This window comes from Scardinius erythrophthalmus, assembly GCF_964197995.2.
Source record: "Scardinius erythrophthalmus genome assembly, chromosome: 25".
NCBI lineage: Eukaryota > Metazoa > Chordata > Actinopteri > Cypriniformes > Leuciscidae > Scardinius > Scardinius erythrophthalmus.
Window position 1 is genome coordinate 12,978,485 of NC_138245.1, and position 23,754 is coordinate 13,002,238.

Sequence of the window (23,754 nt, forward strand, 5' to 3'; positions counted from 1 at the left end):
AAACATGCGCACAATCTTCCGCTGACTGGGATTGATTAAGGGAATTCTGCACAGGTTATGTGTACACAGGGTTTTATAAGTCTGAATATCTGAGTACGCCATTTTTCGCTTTCAAGCATACGTACACTTTTAGTAAGGATCCTTACGCACAGTTTTATAAATGAAACCCCTGGACTGGTTAAGATCTTATTTTTCTGATCGCAGTCACTTTGTTTTCATGGATGGCCACAGATCAGAGGTTGGTTCTGTTAATACTGATGTCCCCCAGGGCTCAATTCTTGGTCCTTTGTTTTTTAGTATTTATGTTTCCCCACTCTGTCAATTATTAAGATCTCTTGACCTTAACTATATTTTTTATGCTGACAATACCCAGATCTACATTCACTCAAAACCAGGCAAAGACGTAGACATATCCCATCTATCAAATTGTATTTCGGAGATTAAGATATGGATGTCTAGGAACTTCCTGTGCTTAAATAGTTCCAAAACTGAAGTCATGCATCTTGGCATTCCCCATCAACTGTACCTCGGTGACTCATCATAGACATAAACAGAGAGAAGTAGCTCCGGCTAATATGTTCTTCTGCAATATGCATGTAGTTCTGTTTATTAACCGCTAATGCACCAAAAGTTAAGGACTAAAGCTTTAAATAAATATTTGATTATCTACATTTGTTATATATTATGTAACACAATATATAAAGTTGAAAGTTTTGGGTAAAGTCTTCAAGAAATGTATATTTTTATTCAACAAGGACACATTAAAAAGTGACAGTAAAGACATTTCTAATTTTGACAGTGAAGACATTTCTAATTTTACAAAAAAATTATATTGTGAATAAGGAAACGAAACCTGAAAAAATATATCATGGTTTCGACCAAAATATTAAACAGGAAAGCTGTTTTTTTTAAACATTGACAATAATAAGAATAAATGTTTCTTGAGCAGCAAATCACCATATTTAAATGATTTCTGAAGGATCATGTGAGACTGAAAACTGGAGTAATGGCTGCTGAAAATTCAGCTTTGCATCACAGGATTAAATTACATTTGAAAATATACAAAAATAAAAAATCAGTTATAACTATAATAAAATTTCACAATATTACTGTTTTACTGTATTTCTGATCAAATAAATGCAGCCTTGGTGATAAGCATGAGAGACTTTTTTCAAGAAAAAAAAAAAAAGAAAAGAAATGTAGTATGGTGTAGGGCCTCCTTTTGCGGCCAATATAGCATCAGTTCATCTTGGGAATGACAGATACAAGTCTTTCACAGTGGCCAGAGGGATTTTGAGCCATTCCTCTTCCAGAACAGTGACCAGGTCAGTATGTGATGCTGGTGGAAGTCTTTTGACTTGCTCCACCAAAATACCTCAAAGTGGCTCAAAAATATTTAGATCCGGTGGCTGTGCAGGCCATGGGAGAAGTTCAGCTTCACTTTCATGTGCATCAAACCATTCTGTCACAAGTCTTGCTTTGTGTATTGGTGCATTAACATGCTGAAACATGGCAACCCCTTCAGGGTACAATGTTTGAACCATTGGGTGCACATGGTCTTCCAGAATGGTTCGGTAGTCCTTGGCAGCCCATCAAGCACAGTAGGCGATTCCATAATATTGCAGCCCAAACCATCATTGATCCACCCCCGTGCTTCACTCTGCGCAGCAACAGCCAGGGTGTGAAGCCTCTGTGGGGCTTCTCCACACCATAACTCTCATGGATGTGGAAAAGACAGTGAAGGTGGACTCATCAGAGAACAATACATGTTTCACACTATCCACAGAAACATATGGGAGAAAACCAGATGCGTGTCTGTATATTAGATCTGTGCAAGAGGTCTTAAAGTGACAGCAGCCTAAACCTGGTGCCGCATGTGATTAATGTTAATCAAACAACAAAAGACAAAGGGAAAATCACTTACAGTAGGGCCCTATAATTTCGGCGATCACGGAATCGCGGACGGAATCGCGGAATTGTCAAATTAACGCGGGAATCTAGTGTTAACATAGAATTTCGTGGAATTTTACATATTTGGAATGAAGTTCTGTTTTTGAGTGGGAGAAGAACGTATTTCTGGGGAAAATGCAGACCGGGGGAAGAAAATATGGGCGACACAACCCCTCCCGTCATTTCAGCTCCCCCTCCCCCTTCAAAACAATGAAAGCATGGCAAAGCAGTTCTCCGCGGCTCTGCTTTCGTCTGCGAAAAAGTTAAGAAACTCGACGCTAAGCCCTCAGTACCGAGCCGAGCAGTTCCCACGTGACTTTTATGTGTCAGATGAACTCTTGTTTTGTAAGTTTAGTCAACATTCCGTTGACTGGGAGAGCAAAAATATGCACTGGCCACCTGTTATCCAAAAGCCATGTGAAGAACAAGGAGAAGTACAATGATAACGCTAGCAAGGCCACCACGTGGGTGGGAAGCTTAAATGAAGAAAGTTAGCTCACAAGGATTTACTAGTCCTACAACTTGAATACTTGAATTTAATTTCATAACTCAGGAAGTACTTGCTGTATTTTGCCTTCTTTTTGATGAACTTTAATGTACTGTATGGAAAAGATTCTTATAAGTACTTTATGTATATCTTTGAAATTGAGAGTTTTTTTTTTGTCCTTTTTTTTATTTGAAAGAAAAAGCTAATGGAGCACTTTTATTTAAACTTATATAAACTAATATCATTTATTTTACTGGACAGTTTAAAGCTCATAACCATTAATATGTTGTTGTTACTTGAAGTACTTGGAGTGCAGTGTTACGTTGTATCATGCAGTATTTGTCCTGAAAAGTACTGAGTAAATGTGATGTTTGTTACCTCAATAAATTTATGGTCATTCCTATTTTATTTGTGTACATTTTACTCATTAACATTAAATGCACACTCTTTTTACGACTAAAATAACAGTAAAGGGTAAAAAAAAACTGAATTCCCAAAAATTTAAACGGAAAAAAAGGAATTTGCAAAAATTAAACGGAAAAAAAAACGAATTTGGGAAAAAATAAAACGAAATTTGGGGAAAAAATCAAACGGATTTATAGGGCTGTATTACTGCTCTTTATTGAATAACTTCAGTACATTTAATAAGAATCAGTGTATACATAGGCTATTTTACAGTGAAGTCTATAATAAAGCACTGTTTATTTCATTTGTATATTATATTGTATTTATAATTTGCATATTTGTTCACATTTTTAATAACAAAGATAAAATAATGAAATAAAGATTTTCATCTTCGCCCACCCCTACTTTGACTTTTTAGGCACAGACCGAATTTCCTCAATACCATTGAGTATCCAAAAATCTCTTGTTGTTCGGTACTGTCAGACTGGAGAATCTGGAAGAACTGGAAGAGAGGGCTACTCTCTGAGAAAACAAAGGAAATTAATATTTTAACTCTCTTGAGTTGATCACCTCCCAATTTACACATCATTCCGTTCACCCATCCCTACCTGAATTCACCCAAAAATCTATATGGTTTAATATGAACAATCATCATACATTATTATACATGTTTGGTAGTATAATAGTATAATGTCTCAGTGCGAGACATACATATATATATATATATATATATATATATATATATATATATATATATATATATATATATATATATATATATATATATATACACACACAAACACACACACACACACACACACACACACACACATATATACATCTACATAAATATACACATAACAGCAAATTATACTTCTGCATAATGTGTCTCTTTTTACAACAAAAATGTGAATTCTGCCGGTATTCAGACAGTCTCATGCATACAGATACAGATTCGGGCTAATCAGGCGCATAAACACAGCGATGTTGAAGCCTGCAGTAATGTTTTTCATTTATGTTATGGCAGTCCACTCTGCTTATTGTTTTTCGAGAATGTTGCACTCCTGTTTGTCATTGTGCACGAAAATTCACGCCAATAAATAATCAGAAATTTTGCTGACTTGTACGCGTCTCAAGAGCCCTCTTTACGTTCGTCCTAATGCCTGTTAGTTATTCGTGGATTTGCCTATTTTTGGCGTTTAAAATGGAAACGTCTTTAGACATGGAAAATCGATTTTACAATCGATTCAATGAACACTTATGTCTCAAAAATTTAACAGGATTTTTGGTGACAGCCCTAATAATGTACTTAATTATTTACTTATCTGCCGCAATTATGTACTGCTTTAAATTGACTTAATTTGTATATTTATTAACCTATTAACTATCAGTTGACCACAGAACAGGTTTAAACTGGTGTGAACGATCAGATGCGTCTAATATTGTATGGATCTCTGAAATCAAGTTTAGTTCATAGAGCAAGTGGAACAGTACTTTCTTGCCCATACTGCCCATCGCACTGGGCTCCAGCCCTCCCTCAGGGACATCATTCTCTTTTGCATTGATCATTACAGTCTTCTCAGTCAAATCAAGCATGTCGCCTGAAGCCTGAAGCCATCCAGGAGAAACTGCCCTGAGCGGTGAACAGCAGCACAGGGACTACTACTACTACTTGCTGCTTATGCAGTTTGCTTCTTGCCCAGACACTTACTGACCCTATGTCATATTCATTATCAGGAAAATCACATTTCAGCAAAGTTTCAAACTTGAGGAAGGTGAAGCATGCATTATTGTGCATTTAAAACAAAATTACACCTTTTAAAGTGTTTTAGCTGGAAGACAGGATTGCTGTAAATGCCTAACAAGGTCTGTAAAAAGTGCACATCAACAGAGAAAGCACAAATGGGATGCAAACTTCCCCTGAATGACAATCCAAGGTCTCATCACTGCAAACATTAATATAAGAGCATCTTCCTACATAAAACAAGGAAGAAACGACAGCACATCATTAAGCCAAGTACCCCATTCATGACCCGATTTCTTGATGTCATCATGAGAGTTTAGCAAGTTAAATAAGCTAAAAATTGGATTACAAGTGAGAACGCTTTAGGTGCGTACGACAGAGAAATATGAATTCATAAATATTAATGCTTTTCAAGTGATTTTTCAAAAACTGAATCCCATATAAAAAAAGAAAATGTAGGGAGATGGCATTAAAAAAAGCACAGAGATGAGTGAGTGGCACATGCAGACTAGAAGGATGTGGAAATGCATTTTAAAAAAGTCGTCTGACATTTACAGTAAATGTTATTTGGACAAACAGATGTAAACATCTACAACTATGTTTAGAGGCAAGGCGCTGCCTAAATGTTATTTATTTATTGATCTATGATTGATTTAGACAGTCCCAAAAAAGAAAAAAACACTGAATTAAATTTAGAAAACTTTGCTACGTAATTAAATTAAGGCTTTCCCGGAAAAAAAGATTTTGTTTCAACAGTCAGCACCATCATTCAGCATTTCTTTGACAAAGTCCCTAATTTAACACAGGAAATGGAAATATCTGTACATTAGTTTTCTTATTTAGTCATTTAGTGTCAAATCAAACAAATTTCTGAAACTTTGTTTTCAAACATAAAAAAAAATGGGTAAAATTCAACAATTTGAAAATGGAGCTAAATTGAAATCCCCAAATATATATGTCTGGGGCTGAACCATATAGGGCCTTTAAAATAAAGATACCAAAAGAGAATTTTTAGAATCATCATCAAAAAGGATATATATTTTTCCAGGAAAGCCTTAATTTAATTAAGAGACTTCTTGAGAGTTATGCATGCAAACTTTATCCCATTTTTTAACTGTCACCATTTGCATACAATTCAACAAGGATTGCTAAAGCCATCAGTTTTGACTAAAATACCCACCAATATCTGTGCAAAAATAAAACATCATTCTAAAGTCATTCCACAAACCCCGGAAATTATGCTACTAATCTTAGGTGAAAATTGTGAATTGAGCCCCCACTACAAAATAGTGCATTACTCGATAAATAATCCATGACATTTAATATTTTAAATACTTAATTTATGCATTTCTTTCACCAGGAAATTACAACTTCTGGTTGAGTTGACACAGAATACCCCTATTATATTCCATTATATTATGTTCTGTTATATTTTATTGAAACAGGTTTTACAGAACAATGTCAAATTTACATAGATTTATATTTATAATAATATACTATATTATATTAATTATATACATATTTTTATGAATATGTTATATTATATTTTATATGAATAAGACTTAATTTAGTTGAGCACTACATGGACTCAAAAAGTACTGAATCGACAACAATTTGTTTATTCCCACAAATGGATTAAGTAAACTTCCATTTAAAAAATATAATAGATTGCACACAAATTAATGAAATTGTAGATTACTGGATTTTGCTGATACAATGTGTTTAAAGAAAAGCAATAACCAGATTTCTGCACCGATAATCTATATATTTAATGTGTTAGGCGTTAGGCGTAAGTAGACTGCGTGTGGCCATTTGGCCGGAAGCTAGAATTTTGTAACGTGTTAAATATGAAAAAGTTTCTTACACAAACACATCGCTTCACTTCAGAAGGCCTTTATTAACCCCCAGAGCCATGTGGAGCACTTTTATGATGGATAGATTTTTATGAACTTCAAAACAGAAAGAGTCATTCACTGCCATTATAAAGCTTGGAAGAGCCAGGACATTTTTTTTGGACTCCGATTGTATTCGTCTGAAAGTGGTGAGTAAATCATGGCCTAATTTTCATTTTGGGTGAACTATCCCTTTAAGCATAATTTTCAAGTACTTTTTACACCTCTGCATTTAATATATTTAAGACATTTTGTGATCTTAAATTTGATAAAACTGAATGTAGAACATTTTAAAACTTTTTAAGGACACCCAGGACCCTGTTTTAGGATTATAATTACTATAATATAAACATTAATGTCAGATATCATGATGTATGCGATTAACATCCTTTATGGTCATATGAGGAGAGATCGAGCAAAACTCACCTTAACGGTTTGGTCCAGGGACGCAGTGGCAACACGGGCTTGTGGTCCCATCAGGCCACAGTGGATGTCGGTGATGGGGAGGGAGTGGCGGGAAAGAATGTGACGAGGTTCTGGGGTGCGGGACGAATCCAGCTGAACAACACTGAAACACAACACACCATCTTTTATTAACTCGCCATTATGAAGTCTTTATTATAAATGACATGCTCAGGACAACAAGAATTAATTATGAGTGTCATCAATCCTATCACATTATGTGTGTGATGAGTTAATTAAATTGATGAATGTGAAATATTAAAATATAATATACTGGGTGCAAGTGTAATAATAAGATTGATATTCAAACTCTCTATACAAACATCAATGACCTTGTGGGGTGTGGTGTGACCTTGCAAGTACTAGTTTATAACCAGTGTTGGGAAGGTTACTTTGGAAATGTAATAGGTTACACATTAGCCTACACGTTTCCCTATTTAACATGTAATAAGTAGGGTAACTATTTCAATTACTTTAATAAAGTAATGTAACTGATTACATTTCATCAGTTTAAATCACTTTTTTATTTTTACATTTAATCACTTTTTGATAACTTTTCTAAATTTCTAACGAATGTTTTCAACTGTTAATCATTTTCAAACCGTTTTCACACCAATTTAAACCAGGAAGAGTTAACCTTACAATACTCAACACTGATTACTGTCAGACTTTCAAAATCCTTCATCACTTGAATTAAGATAATGATATAATTTTAAAGCACAGCTACCACAAAATCAGACTTTAGCAGCTCTTTTTATTTTGAGATCGTTCTGAGGTTAAATACAGATTTAATGTATATAACATGAAATAATATTAGATCTGACATGGTTACAAACCTTATTCAATGAGGAAAAACATTAGCTATACATTTTCTGTATATATGGAATGCATTTTTATCACTCGCCATGGTGGTAACTCTCAGACAGGTTGTAGCCTAAAGCTTTCAGTGGCAATGTGGATTGATGTCATTGGCAGATGTGGTGCCAAACAAGAGAACCAATCAAAAGCATCAGAGCAGGAGGCATCGTGCACATCAAAAACAGGCAAAGCAACAAATTAATATTATTCAACATATCCCAGATTTTTAAAGAAAATATTCAAATGTAACCACCTCTGTAATCGTTAACTTTCATGAGTAACTAATTTAATTACACATTTTTTCTCAGTAACTGTAACGGATTACAGTAACAATTATTTTGTAATTAAATTAAATAATGCCATTGCATGTTACTAGTTACTCCCCAACACTGATCGCAAGTAAGCTACTACAGGACTTGACGCTAACTTTTCTCAGAAGGAGCATTGGAAAATTGTCGCAACTAGCACTTTGGTGCTTCAAAAATTTGAATAAAGAGATCGTAAAACTAATCCATATGAATTGAGCAATTTAGTCAAAATTTTTTGGAAGAGACTCGATCGCTTTATATGATGAACAGATTTAATTTAGGCTTTTATTCACATAAACATTCATCAACTCATATGGTAAACGCAATGTTCGCTTAACATGCGAGAACCAATGAGGTTTTGGCCCTTTTGAGCTTCTGCAAGAGGTTTGTTCTCACGTGTCAAGCAGGTTCAGTTGAGCTTTTGTTTATATTTGCTGATCAATGTTTATATGCGATTAAAAGACTAAATTCAATCTGTTCATCATATAAAGGGATTGTGTTTCTTTAGAAAATTTGGATTAAACTGCTCAATTCATATGGATTAGTTTTACAATCAATTTATGAACTTTTTAAAGCATCAAGTGTCAGCTGTGTAGGCTGTCAATGGAGGGATAGAAATCTCTCAGATTTCATCAAAAATATCTTCATTTGTATTCTGAAGAAGAGTGAAAGTCTTACGGGTTTTCATTTTTGGGTGAACTATCCCTTTAATAAATATATAATTAGTTTTACTTCCAAATGTATAAAAAGTATGAACACCTCAATAAAGTATAAAGTGCTAAAAACAAAAAACAAATGCCCGCTTGCTTCTGCCCTTTGCAGTACTTACGGTACATTAAGTTGTCCTCAAAAATGAGTTTTTGTGGACTTCCTCCTCCATATCTTCCTCAGTGTCAACTGTTTCGGTCGTAACTTCAGTTTCTGCGCTTGGTCTTTAGAAATAATGACTAGGCTACTATGTTGCGTATCTAGCTTGCTGCGTGTTAACTTGAGTTTTTTTCTTTTTCTTTTTTAAATGGTGTCTAGGGGCCTGTTTACACCTGGTGGTCACTTTGTGCGTTTTTACTGATCAGATAGGCTAGCTTTCTGATTTATCAAAACGATCCATTTACACCTGGTCAAATAAATGTGTGTTCGCAAAACGGATATAAATCCGATCTTCAATTCCCACGCTATATGCAGATTTAATGGAGTTCACGTCACCAAAAGCAACAGATAAGAGTTGCATTTTATTGATTATCAGCTCATTTTAAAATCATCGGCAAGAGAGAACGACAGCAGCACTGGTAATATTTAGTTTCTTTACTTTTAATGAAGATGACTGTGTTGAGCGTCTATGACTTTTTTGCGCGTTGGCTTGATGTGTTTCTCAGCTGCTAATCTGCAGTGAAGCATGTTGCAGTAGCGTCGTCATATCTGACTATACCATGACATATATCCAATAACACGCTCTCACACGTTCATTTTTTAGCACTGTTGGGATGAGTCAAATTTACATATGCGGTTTCAATAACCAGATGCATTTACACTTGTCCAGTTTCGTCTGGAATGCGGCACAGACCACATCCTGAAGTGGTTTGAGCGATCGGATTTAAATCCTTCTCAAATGCGTTTCGGAGGGCATTTACACCTGATCTTTTCACGATCGGATTTGAGAAAGCGCATGAAGTGGCCAGGTGTAAACAGCCTAGAATGCGCGTTCGCGTGGATTACCTGATTATTATTTTTTTTTTCAACAGACAACAATTGTTCAGCGCAGAGACAGCGTCGTTGTTTAAAAAACTTAAAAATAAATTTATTCGCACACGTGCGCCTAAATACATTTTACAGTTTGCACACATCTATTTTTAGTCGCAAATGCGAGTGAAATACTGAGCAAGTTTACAACTTCAGAAAAGCCACATATGGATCTTGTTATGTGATGCAAATGTCAAAATGTATTAGTTTACAAATTAGGCATTTTGAGGCCATAACATGGTATTGTGCAAGGAATTGCATAAGAATAAGTCTTTATTAATTGATAATTTGCCCCTTTAATCATAATTTTCTGTAAAAAGGAATACAAGTTGTTTTACTACCTCAAATGTTCATTTCAGCTGGAAACTGCTGTGATTTGTATTTTTTGCAAAACGTTTTTTCCAATGAGCCTGTGTTGACTGTCTTCTCAGTATTGATAGATAATAGATAATAACTGTCTAATACTCCATTATGCAGGAAGAGTTTGCTTTCTTAACCGATACCATTTACTTAACTTCACTTTTGCTTTGCAAAAATAAGGCAAACATTTATTTCAGTAAACTGAACTTGTTAGAATGTGGAGTCATTAGCTTGAAAATGACTGAATGAATGAGCGAGATGGAGAGAAGAGAAGGAGATCCAGATGGAAACAAGGACAGATAAAGTGAGATGAGACAGAATTGAACCCCATTCTGTCAGCACCACTGCATGACGCAGCACCGCTGGGTAAGCTCAGGGGCCGACCTGTCTTAAACAACATCTGTGATACACATCTGTGTTTTTATGTGAGAGAGTGTGGTTAATTTATGATCTGAACTGAATGAGTTTCATATTCATGAGTGAGGGTCAATGTCGTCTATCCACAGCTCATTTACGCAGTTTTCACGCAAGTTTTCATAGCAGTTTAAAGCCCAAAGTACACTTTCAGAAGTGTTTGTCATCAAGAGGGCCTGAGGACATCCGCGCACACCGTCCTCATACAGAAATTGTTGTGTCCGGTGCGCGTACAACAGTGCATGTGTGAGTGACTTGAGCGCGAGTGGCAGTCCACTTGGCCAAACGTGTCTTTCCACTCTCACAGAAAAAAAAACTTTGAAAAACTCGTACTCTCAATTGTGCGCGAGACGGAGCGGAGCGCGGAAAATGAAGTGGTTCTCAACTCATTAATCTTCCAAGGAGGTCACAGGATGAATTAAAATTATTTTATTATATTAAAAAAACATCTAACTTAATTTAACGAAATAAATCCTAATGTAAATAAACTTTTAGAATATAGGTTCATATATCAACATCCCCAGTTTCTTTAAAAAAAAAAAAAAAGCTCACCCTTGATCCAGGTCTCTATAAAATACTGTTTTACCAGAAACTAATATATATATATATATATATATATATATATATAATTGCCACGGTGACTTAAAGGACAAAATGCCACAATGAAGGACAACATGCCACCATTAAAGGCCATTATAACATCATAACGGACATTATGACATAATAAAGAACTTTGTGAGATGGTAAAGAACAATGATTTATGTTTGTTAGAAATACTTACATTATTTCTTTGAAAATTTTAAACAAGCTAGTAATTAGATCTATAATGTAACATCTTTGTTAAAAACAAAGAGTTCAAAAAGACTCAGTTTGAAACAGTCTGACGAATGCCTTTACTATTATGATCTCACTACATCAGATCAGTTACTGAATCAACTCTCAGACTCACTTTCTAAACTGAGAATTTTCCATAAAAACGTGTATATTGTGATATTTTGTATAAGTTTACGAAAAATAAATATGTATATAATTACATAGCCTATAATAATAGTATAGTATAATTACATACTATATAATAACATGCATGGGCAATATCAGCAAAAACAATTAAATAATATAAAAAAACTGTGAAAACAAAGATGTAAGATTTTACATCTGTTGTGACTTTGGGTCGACATAAAAACTTGTAAAAACTAAAAAAAAAGAAGAATGTGCGCAAACCACTGCAATCACTTTGAGGTCTCTCGCTCTGTCCTGCATCTGTCGGTGAGCCTGTGTCAACCTCTCACACTTTAGATTCCCCTCGTTCTTCACAGCGCTTCATTCTTCATGCTGCGCTGTGCTTGCCGATGTTCGCTCAGCAGCAAGGTCACAGTCAACACAAACAACACGGTTCAACTTACAGCAGAAACCTGAGTGCGGAACAGGGGTGACGTTTACGGGCAAACACAATTAAACGGCTGTCTTAATGAATCAATAAGAGCCTAGTGTGTTGCTGAGGATAAACATGAATGCATCAGGCAAACAACAAAACGTGATCCCAGTAAAGTCATGTAGTTCCAGAGGAGCATGCGCCAGCTGAACAACTGCCATTGAGTGGGAGAAGCTTTTTCCAGGTAATAGGGTTAATGATATTGTAAACACACAATAGAAAAAAAAAAGAAAAAACATGTGCCAAGTTCTTATAAATAATAATAATAAGTGCTTTACATAGAAGGGGGAATCTCCTCAACCACCTATTCCTATTCGTGTTTGTTTCCGTTTCCGTCGTGTTTGTAAAAAACGTTTACATAATTCTCAAGAAAGTGTTTTAAATGTAATGTCATGTGGTGTAACCAAGTTAAAAAGTAGTAGCACATCCTAATCATTCTTTTTTTAAAGATTAAAAATTATCATTACGTTTTTGGATGGTCCACAGTGATATTTTAGTATTAATTTTAGCATCATCATATTATTATAATAGTATGTATTAATATGTTGGATTAGCTTTTATTTTTATATTTTCAGTTTTCATTCGAATTTTTGTTTTAGAATATATATATATATATATATATATATATATATATATATATATATATATATATATATATATATATATATATATATATATAAACACTACGTAAAAAGACTCGAGGTCCAGAGAGAAGGAAATGAAAAGTGGAATAAAGTCGTTATTTTTGTTTGTTTTTGCGCACAAAAAGTATTCTCGTCGCTTTATAAACTTAAGATTGAGCCACTGGAGTCACTTGGACTATATTAACAATGTCTTTAATACATTTTCTGGGCCAGCAAGTTATAGTGTCCATAAGCCTGCAGGAGGAGTGATCCAGCTCTCAGATTTCATCAAAAATATCTTAATTTGTGTTCCGAAGATGAACGAAAGTCTTACGGGGTTGGAACAACATGAGGGTTACATTTTTGGGTGAACTAACCCTTTAACAATAACATCATTGAATAGCATTTTACATCCTGAACGAACCTTGCCATGTCATAAAAGTGTCAAATTATCTGATTAAAAGACATGACTTTGAATAATAAAAGATTATGCCAAACTACTTCAATTCTTGAAAAGAAAATCTTATTAATTCTCTTTATGACATGAGGACAGCTGTATCACCCTTCATTTTTGAGTTGATACCCCTTTAAAATAAGTGAACTGCAATTCAGAAATAAAAACATGCTCATCATAGAAAAGGTATATTCAGATCACTGTGCATATGGATTGCTTTTTTGTACTGCATGTTGAAGTAAATTAGTATTTAGTCATCATAGGCACGTTCAAAAACGTTCTATGCATTTGTGGCCCCTAAAATGCCATCTAGATAGGCAGCTCAAACAGAGCGCAGTGAACTCACACTTCTGGACCAGCAGCATGTGAGGGTCAGGGAATGTTGATTATAGTGATGGCTTAGAGGTTATTCTGTCGGGTGATAGCAATACAGAATAATAGATGCGCGTCATCTCCTTTCAAAACTCAGAGAGAGACGCTGAATTATTCATCCTGGTTTGATGGCTGTGCGGGTCTCTCTTGCCTTCTTCTTTCATATATTGCAGCCCTTGGGCCTGGTTTACCTTAGCTAATGCCGTCAAACAAACATGATGTGCTCTGGACCTTCATTTGGGATTCCTGAGTGTCTGTCATTGCGAGAAATCGCTTGTCTTCTCCAACATTCAGTTTAAAATCTGCAGTTATGTCAGAAAAATACAGCAAGGAGCCGAAAACTGCAAGTCTTCAAAGTAATATCACAAGTTTGTGCATTCCTCATAAATGATAATGCTCGAGAGAGCTTTGAATGAGGTGAATGACTTTGCTTATCAGTCTCAACTCTTCAGCTTCAAAAGTATGTTTTTTTCTTTTCAGATCATAACAATAGCAGCACAGTATAATACAGATGGACAGATCGGCGGAACACAGACAGCTTGGAAGTTGAATTGCCACAACATCTGAAAGAAGTGAGAATAAACACCCGAGGCTACAGGAAGGAGAGCTGCGGGTTTTAGCTGCTTGAAAGTCGTTTTTCATACGTTTTATATCATTACTGTGGTTGAGATTTTCTTGAAGCAATTTTGAAACAAAGTGGAGATGTAAGGTTGTTTATCTAGATTTATTTCACCACCTGCACCTGCTGTAATACATTGAAACCATGGTGCCATCTACTGGCCGTAACATGGAAGAAATTCTGAGACAGCGAGGATATATCTGGGTTTCATTTCAGAAAGCCTGACAAGAACATATAAACGTCATAAAAAGGCCACAAAAAAAACCAAAAGCTTATTTTTGGGACATTAGGATTGTTATTTTATTATTTTTTGCATTGCGATATTTTTCTTTTTGTAAGAGGAATTTGTTGTACTGTCTTTAAAGGAGAACTCCGGTCAATTTTAACATTGAGCTCATTTTTTTGTACATTTGGAGTGCTGTCAATACAGAGAACAACGACAAAAATCGGTGTTGCCTACACCGAGTTATTCTATTTTTAAAATTTGCACCCTGTTGACTTCAATGGGGCAAGTAGTAAACCTGCTTTTAGCCTCTTAACATCCTTGATGTGTCATTACAAGTGCACAGAAAATGTGAGTGATTCCTTCTGAGTGAACACGAGTGAATCTGACTGCAGTAGATGTGAAAGATATGTATAAAAATGATGTTATTTAAGCCAGTGCAAATACCTGTGTTTACATCCTGTTTTCGGTTGAAGTCCAAAGTAGTCGATTGCCGAGTTCACGCGCATAGGTTTAGTTACCTATGATCACGCGCGTGAACTCGGCAATCGACTACTTTGGACTTCAACCGAAAACAGGATGTAAACACAGGTATTTGCACTGGCTTAAATAACATCATTTTTATACATATCTTTCACATCTACTGCAGTCAGATTCACCCCACTTTTCTGTGCACTTGTAATGACACGTCAAGGATGTTAAGAGGCTAAAAGCAGGTTTAGTACTTGCCCCATTGAAGTCAACAGGGTGCAAATTTTAAAAATAGAATAACTCGGTGTAGGCAACACCGATTTTTGTCGTTGTTCTCTGTATTGACAGCACTCCAAATGTACAAAAAAATTAGCTCAATGTTAAAATTGACCGGAGTTCTCCTTTAAGTGATGTTATTAATATTTATAACGTGGAAATGTAAATTATTAATACGATTAAAAAAAAATTATTGTGTCTGATTTTCATTAGTTTTAAAGTCGAGAATTGTAAACAAACACAATAGTAAAAAATACAGACACATTACAACAATGATTATAAAGACTTTAGGTAAATTCTTTTTTTTTTTTTATTCTTTTAAAATGTATTGACCAGTTCTTGACTTCACTAATTAATTTTAATTGCTGCTCCTGCAGTATGACAATTTTTTTAAAGTACAAATATTCACTTTTCTAAATGAAAATGAGGTAATAAATGACAAAATAATTATTTTTTTGATTTGATAAATATTAAAGATGGAATATAGCATGTCACACTGCAGGACAGAATAACTTCCCAAAGGTTTTTCATTTAAACAGTGACATTTTAAAGTATGGTGAGTCCAGAAGCCATTAAAATAAACCAGCAGGTCTAAAATACAGCCTAACTGATATGATTAATCTAGAGGGAAAGAGTAAGTGTGAACAACTGGCTAAAGCACTCATTATCTGATTAATGGTAGTGTATGGGAAGATATGGCTCATGTACTAACAGTGGTATCCCCACTTTTAAATATTACAGACTAACCTGACCAGACTTACTAACTGAATTACAATCTCAAATTCAAACATACATATACTCTCACAAACACACACGTTGGGTTTTCATGTTTTATGGGACAATTCATAGACATAATGATTTTTATACTGTAGAAACTGTATCCCCTAACCCCACCCCTAAACACAACCCTCACAGAAAACTTACTATATTTTTACATTTTCAAAAAACTTGTAGTATGATTTATAAGCTGTTGTCCTAATGGGGGCCAAACAATTTCCCAAGAAGGATTTTAGATATTCCCATCTTTGTGGGGACATTTTGTCACACACACACACCAATTACAAGTTTAGTTCAACCAATTAGCAAACAATGCTTAATTTTGTTCAGTCTGTGGTGTAAAAAGGTCACATTAGCAACTGAAGAAAAAGCACTTAAGCAAAACATGGTCAGGTCAAAGTGTCTAAATAATTTTTGGTCCCAAATTTTTATAAATTTTACTGGTAGTCCACTGTATGAAAACTTTTTGGGTATAATATGTCACAGTTCAATTTATTTTGCTATCCTCACTTACATAAATTAACTAACTAAATTGTCCTGCACCCACTAGTAAAAAAAAAATATCAAAAATTATATCTGGTGTCTGAATAATTTTTTGTGTTTGAGTGTGTGTGTGTGTGTGTGTGTGTGTGTGTGTGTGTGTGTGTGTGTGTGTGTGTGTGTGTGTGTGTGTGTGTGTGTGTGTGTGTGTGTGTGTGTGTGTGTGTGTGTGTGTGTGTGTGTGTGATATGATATGATATGATATGATATGATATGATATGATATATGATATATGATATGATATATATATATATATATATATATATATATATATATATATATATATATATTGTAACGGAAAGCAGATGATCAGGTCTGCCTTTTTGTTGATTAATCAAATCTAATCAACAAACAAAAGGTACTGATTAACCCCTCAAAACAAAACAACAGTGTTAGCAGATGCTCGGTCAGGTCCCCTGAGTTAATCTCATCAACTCAAGAAGATATTCACACTGAAAAGGAAGGACAAAGTTCGCCACGCGGTTCCACGTGTGCACGACTCTGCATACACACACACAAAACACAGACTCCTTATCATGCCCGACCACTTGTGGTCAAAATTACCTTTTTAAAATGTTTAAAATGTATTTCTTGCTGTGCTTATGATCCTTATACCCGAAATACGATATCTATAAGCTTTATTGATATGTAATCAGTTTAATATGCATGTAATCACGAGAAATCCTGTTTCTTTGTGTTGTTGACTAACAGAATTGTCATTCGCGGTATTGTTTTGTTCAGAAGAACACAACGGTGTTGAATATTTAGCACAGAATATTAGAGGATGCATTATTTGATTAATACCAGTTTTATAAATGTTTATGAACGAAGTTTATTCCGCCAGCATTAGTTAGAAGAGGCGTGTACCTTTCCAAATGAAAGGACATGACCACAATACGTCCTCCCAGGCGATTGGGTCACGCACGCAAGGGGGCGTGACTTGAGCTCCTTCAAAACACAGCGGGCTCTCTCACCTCTCTCTCTCACCTCGCTCTCATCCTTCCTCCTCTTCTCCCGGCGCGACGCTTCCCCGAGGAACATCCCTGAAGGCCTCGGACAAACACATGTTCGAGTCGTAGCAGCCGTTCTTTTGCAACTAAGTTATATTTGCCTCTTCCTTCACGGAAGATGAAGACGAACTTTCTCAGTAACGTTACATTTCAGTGAGCCTTTTCAAGCTTCCCGCGACACCGGAAGACGCAGTCGAAACAGGACCTCGTCCGCGCTTTCAGCATCAACCAAACAGAGAACAGACTTGCAAGTATATTTATCTGATAAAAGCTGCTTTTCTGGGGTCCGGCTTTTAGGTTTCTGTATGTAACAATTACTAGCTTTTCCCTTCTCTCTATTCTTATCACGTATGTTATTATTGTTTAAATGTTTGTTTGTGTTTATTGTTTGCATTTTTACGTACGTTTCTATTTGTAGCTCATATAATCTTTAGTCACATTTATTAAAATCCATTTATACTTTTCACTGTCTCCGTGTTTGAAAACCCACCATTCTAAAGTCAATGAAACAAAAGATCTTAAGCTACAAGCTCGATATTAGACTACATTCAGTAGTTTTAATTAATAAACTCAGAAGGTTTGATGTCCGTGGCCAGGAGATCAAACTTTCTTGGAGTTTGTAAAGAGATAACCCTTCTTAACTGTGATAATCTCACCTTTATTCGCTGGACGAATAACGATTAGATCAGTTAAAGAACCAGTTAATCTCTATAATTGATAAAATAAATGTACATGCGACTTATGAATTATGACCATGAGTCATAATTATTAATATTTCCAAAATTCCCTATATTCTTGAGCTAATTCAAATTTACCCAAAGTCGTATTCGCTACATTTTGGTGGAGTTATTTTAGGCAGTTTCAAACTTTATTTGGTGGGCAAAATTCAGTTTCAGTGAATGTGTATTATTGGTATTAATAATTGTAACGTTACACGCGCGTTTTGAATTGTGAGGTAAGTCGCTATAAAGCGAACTCACTCAGCTGACGTTAGGCACAAAGCCAGCTCAGCTCTTCAAATTAACAGTTTCAAAAATGTCTAAGCATTTTTAATCACTGTTAAGTGCTAAAACTGCAGTTCATGATATTACATTTGTCTCTGTAAAGACGAAGCAAAACTCTTTACAGTTAGGTCATGTAATACGATTTAAACCGACTAAATGAAGACGAAAGGATCTCTTTTAGGACGAAGACGTAAATCTGACCTGAGCAGTGACTCAGTTTTTCAGTCGTAATAGGCCTTATTATATACAATACGTTAACGATAAGCTCCTGGTCAGAAATTGGCCTCGCGATCCAATTTCGTAAACCTACGCATTATCATAAAGTGCTATTTTGATTAATGCTTATGGGAGAGGAGCAGATGCAATAATTCCTGTTCCTGTAATGAGCAGATGTTTAATTCCTGTTCATAGCTGTAAGTAAACAGAAGAAAAAATTCCTGTTCACAGCTGAAATAAACAGAAGATAATCCCTGTTTATTCAAACCGTTTCATGTATAATGTGTAAGTAAACCGAAGTCTAATGCCTGTTTACTCACAGCTCGATTAATTAAAAACGGAAGTTTTAATGCCTGTTTTATTTAAACCGTTTCATATATAATGTGTAATTAAATAGATGTGTAATTCCTGTTAGTCACATGTTATGAAACTCGTGTAATTTTCCGCATGCAACAGAGCGCGAAATACTCGTGATTTCCACAGATAAAAAAAAATCTGCTGTCTAAATTGCTGAATCACGTCACCGACACTAGAGGGCAGCCTCTAGGTGTGTGGCAGTTCTCAAATCACGCGCGCCCCACCGACGTCATCCTGCGTGAGTGTCGCCTCCCACTGACGTCAGCCTGCGCGAGCGCAACTACGCCATCTCGTGGCGTTATAAGATAATACCTGCTTTCAATTTCTTTTTCTCTCTGCATTCATTTTCTCTCTCAAATACTTAACTGCATTCAAGCTTAGCTTATGCTGATATTATTTGGAGTTAGACAATTCCTTTTTCTGTTTTTGACTGTCACACTTTAAGTTAAGTTCGGAAAAAAAGAAAACTTTTCAAATTAAAAACTTAGATTTGATTCACTCAGTTCATTGATAGGTCCACCTAGGAAGAAGCACGCCACCGTGTGGCCATCTTGGGTCGACTTATCAATATCTGTTTAACCCCCAGTCTGCAATTGAAGTGTCTCATTGCTACCCTTTTCGTTTGATTATTTTTATAATCAATACTAATAACTTCAGTGTTATTGTAGGGATTATAGGAAGTCATTCTGAATTTCAGTTTAATTAATTTTAGTATTGATACATCACTGTCATCATTCTAATTTTCTTTCCTTCCTTATTTTTATTATTTTGAACCTCCCCTTGCATGCTTAGTTGAATTCCAATTCAAACTAGTTTGAATTTTAATTCAAAATTGTGTCTAATCAGCCAGGGAAGACCACTGAGAAGACATACGGCCCTCACCCTAGTGGTACAAACCCACTGCCGGGGCCTATCCCTCTGCCTGCGTCTCAAGCCTGTGTTGTTATTCACATTTTCTTTCATTGATAATTTTCTCTTTTTTTCTCTTCCCTCTTTTCTCCAAAGGGGGGGGGGGGTAGGTTATTCTGATAAATCACCATCAGTTATCATAATTTCCCTTTTGTTGTATCACTATTTTAGTAAAGCCTTTGCCTCGGACTCCTGCATACATATGTACTCAATTTGATGAAACCAGAAAGCCTTAATTTACATTGAGTCTAACATCTTAATCCCTTATTGTGTATCTATTGGCAGGACTCAGTCAGTGTTTATAGGCTTAGGTCTCTTTATTTTTATTTTATAACACTCCCCGTGTTATTGCTTGTGACATTTCATTGCAGACCAATTCACTTCCTTGTGTTGTGTTTCCCTTTGATCTTCCCTACCTTCAACTTTGTTTTTATTTTAATTTTTCTCCATTTCTGTTGTGATTTGTTTCTCTCATTTCACTGACAGACAGAACCTAAGAGAGACCCCAGGAAAGTGAATAGAGTAACGATCAAAGCCGGCGTCATTAGACGACCCCCAGGCTACCGCCTGTCAAAATCTCTATTGTGGGTTTATCCATACCCACGAAATTGGCTCCGCTAACTGTCGGCATCAGTTAGCCCCGAAATTCTCATAAACGGCCTAGCCCGTACGAGTATAGCTCATTTGACCCTAAAACAAACTTGCATTTTGTCTCTTTTTGTGTGTGCTGTGCTTCTCTCACCACAGTAAGCAAAGATGTCGAGCTCATCCAGTCACCCAGTCCGCTGGCACACTCTCGAAACATGGCTGCGAGAAATGACAGCAATGGTTCTGCCCCAGGACGCCGCTGACCCACAGTACCTGGACCAGTTTGAGACCTACGATCCAACCCAGAAGTACGACCATGAGCAGCTGGCTAAAATCTTCGGAGAACTCGCACTCAACCTCGTCATCAAGGCCCGGGCCAGCGAAAGGACCAACGCCGACCTGCAGCAAAAGACAGCCGCACTACAGCTCCAGGCCACAGAGGCCCTGGAGGACCTGGCACACACACAAAGCCGTCTAGACCAGCTACTCTTCCTGACCGAGGAAGAGGACGAGACGGACACGACGCTGCAACAGGAAGTTGAAAGACTTCAAAATGCCCTAGACGATCTTCATCGACACACAGACCAAAGAGAACAGTTGGAGAGAAAAACCAGAAAAGAACTCAACGAAAGGCTCCAACAGGCTGAAGCTCTCCTTGAGAGAGCAGAGACTAAAATCCATCAGCTCACTCAGCAGAGACACGAGCTCCAAGATGAACTTGACACTGTTCATGCAGAACTAAAACATGCTTACAGATTGCAGAGTGTCTGGAACGGAGAAACACGCATCACAGAGTTTCTCCCGGTCAGCCAAACACCAAAAGCTGAAGGGGGCGGAGCTGTAAAGGGTCAGACTCCTCTCCAGACGGATTGGGCCCCCAGCAACAGCTCTCCTCCCAAAAGCCTTGACAAGCTAGCCCGCAACATTCCTACGTTCAACCCAGCTCCTGCAGGAAACCATGACATTTTTGCTTACTTACAAGACATTGATTTTCACTTGCAAACTGTCGCCAACGTGACCGCTTGGGATGCATTGTATCTGCTACGAATAACTGCAAATAGAGATGTGCGTAAGTTCCTTGATCGCCAACCAAACCCTGTCAAGGCAGATTACAAGCAACTGCGACAAGCTTTGATCCATGAATTCTCTGACCCAGAATCTGACCAAGGGTTTATCACGGCCCTCGACGTGAAACAGGCCCGACTTGAACACCCAAACTCCTATTATGGCCGACTCCGACAAACCTTTTTCGGAGCAACCGACACCCCAGATATGGAAGAAGATGTGAACTTTAGAACGTTGTTTCTGCGGAATCTACATAGCAGCGTGAGTGGACATCTTGACGTGCTTGTCTGCCCACGAACAATGTCCACTCGAAAACTCAGAGACTTAGTCCACAAGGCTTACACCAAGCAAAGGGCTATAGATGAAAAGACTGTAAAAACACACACAATCTACTCCGTCTCTGAACACTGCTCAGAGCCAGACAGCAGGTGGCAGCACGACTGTGACGGTGCTCATCCAACGCGTCGGACCGAGCGCTCAGAAAGATTCTGGAACCAGCATCATCCGCCGTCCAGAACTCCAAGCCCAGACCGTCGAACCTGGAACCACTCTCCCCAGAACACTGGTGAGCCAGAGTCTTCTTACACAACAGATGAAGACAGTGCAGCCACGTCTGACACAGACACAGGAAACGAACACTGACACCTGCTGCTTCAAGGTCCTGGACTGAACTGCAGTTGAGTAACCAGACCAATGTCTGCGCCACACACAGACCAACCACCCTCACGATTGCAGTGACTACACAGCCAAAACGAACTTTACCAACTACACTGCACGCCTCAGAGCTGCTTACGCTACCTCCGCTGTGTTAAAAAGGTCATGCGGGCCTCTGACGAACAGACTTTTTCTATGCCGCCACTTACCCCTCCACCACCCTCGCAAGCCATCTGAGCTCACTGGCAGCCAGTGCCTCAGACAACTGTCTGCCACCACGCACAAGCTGCGTTCACAGGACTTCAGTACGCATTGTGCACCTGTGCCATCACAGCGCCACAGCTTGTAAGGCCACAGCGCACAAAGGGGGGTCAGGCGTGCCGAGAACACATCATGTGCTGAACACCGCAGCACCAAACCCACGCATGGCACACCAAAGCATGTGGCATACCAACCTCAGCGAAGCAACAAGATGCCCTAGCCAACCAAGGACATCCATCTCTGAAGTTTATCCTCCCTTTCTCTCTCTCTCTCTTTTTCCTCCAACAGGATGCTGTGGTGGTTCGCTAGAAAGCAGCCACAATCGGACATCACCAGATCCGGCATCCGGCATCGCATGGAGAGAGAGCAGCCCCGAGTCCTGATTACCAAAGCAGGACTCACACTCCGAAAGTGTACATTCGACTTAAACCCAGCAACGTCGAAAGAGCACATTACCTCAACGAAATGTGAACCTCCACAGCCTAGCTCACAAAGCCGTGTCCGGCGGTTTCCTATGGAACCCCGAAAAGGGGGGATCCCACACTATCGACCCCCCTCAACCTCATTTGAGCTGAGTCATCAGCCTAGCAATCACCTGCCATCTGACCATTGTTACCGTGATGAGTCAACTAGGCCCATACACGCCCTATCAACTCATCAAGGGGGGACTGTAACGGAAAGCAGATGATCAGGTCTGCCTTTTTGTTGATTAATCAAATCTAATCAACAAACAAAAGGTACTGATTAACCCCTCAAAACAAAACAACAGTGTTAGCAGATGCTCGGTCAGGTCCCCTGAGTTAATCTCATCAACTCAAGAAGATATTCACACTGAAAAGGAAGGACAAAGTTCGCCACGCGGTTCCACGTGTGCACGACTCTGCATACACACACACAAAACACAGACTCCTTATCATGCCCGACCACTTGTGGTCAAAATTACCTTTGTAAAATGTTTAAAATGTATTTCTTGCTGTGCTTATGATCCTTATACCCGAAATACGATATCTATAAGCTTTATTGATATGTAATCAGTTTAATATGCATGTAATCACGAGAAATCCTGTTTCTTTGTGTTGTTGACTAACAGAATTGTCATTCGCGGTATTGTTTTGTTCAGAAGAACACAACGGTGTTGAATATTTAGCACAGAATATTAGAGGATGCATTATTTGATTAATACCAGTTTTATAAATGTTTATGAACGAAGTTTATTCCGCCAGCATTAGTTAGAAGAGGCGTGTACCTTTCCAAATGAAAGGACATGACCACAATACGTCCTCCCA

General features: G+C 37.3%; 1 protein-coding gene across 1 annotated transcript in view; it reads right to left on the bottom strand.

Annotated features, from left to right (window-relative positions):
* Positions 1-23,754, bottom strand: part of LOC308685278 (WD repeat-containing protein 18) — a 115,830-nt gene that overhangs the window by 82,229 nt on the left and 9,847 nt on the right. The window contains exon 4 of the mRNA XM_081356945.1: positions 6,905-7,046. Within this exon, the coding sequence (XP_081213071.1) occupies positions 6,905-7,046 (142 nt within the window). The remainder of the gene's footprint in view (positions 1-6,904; positions 7,047-23,754) is intronic.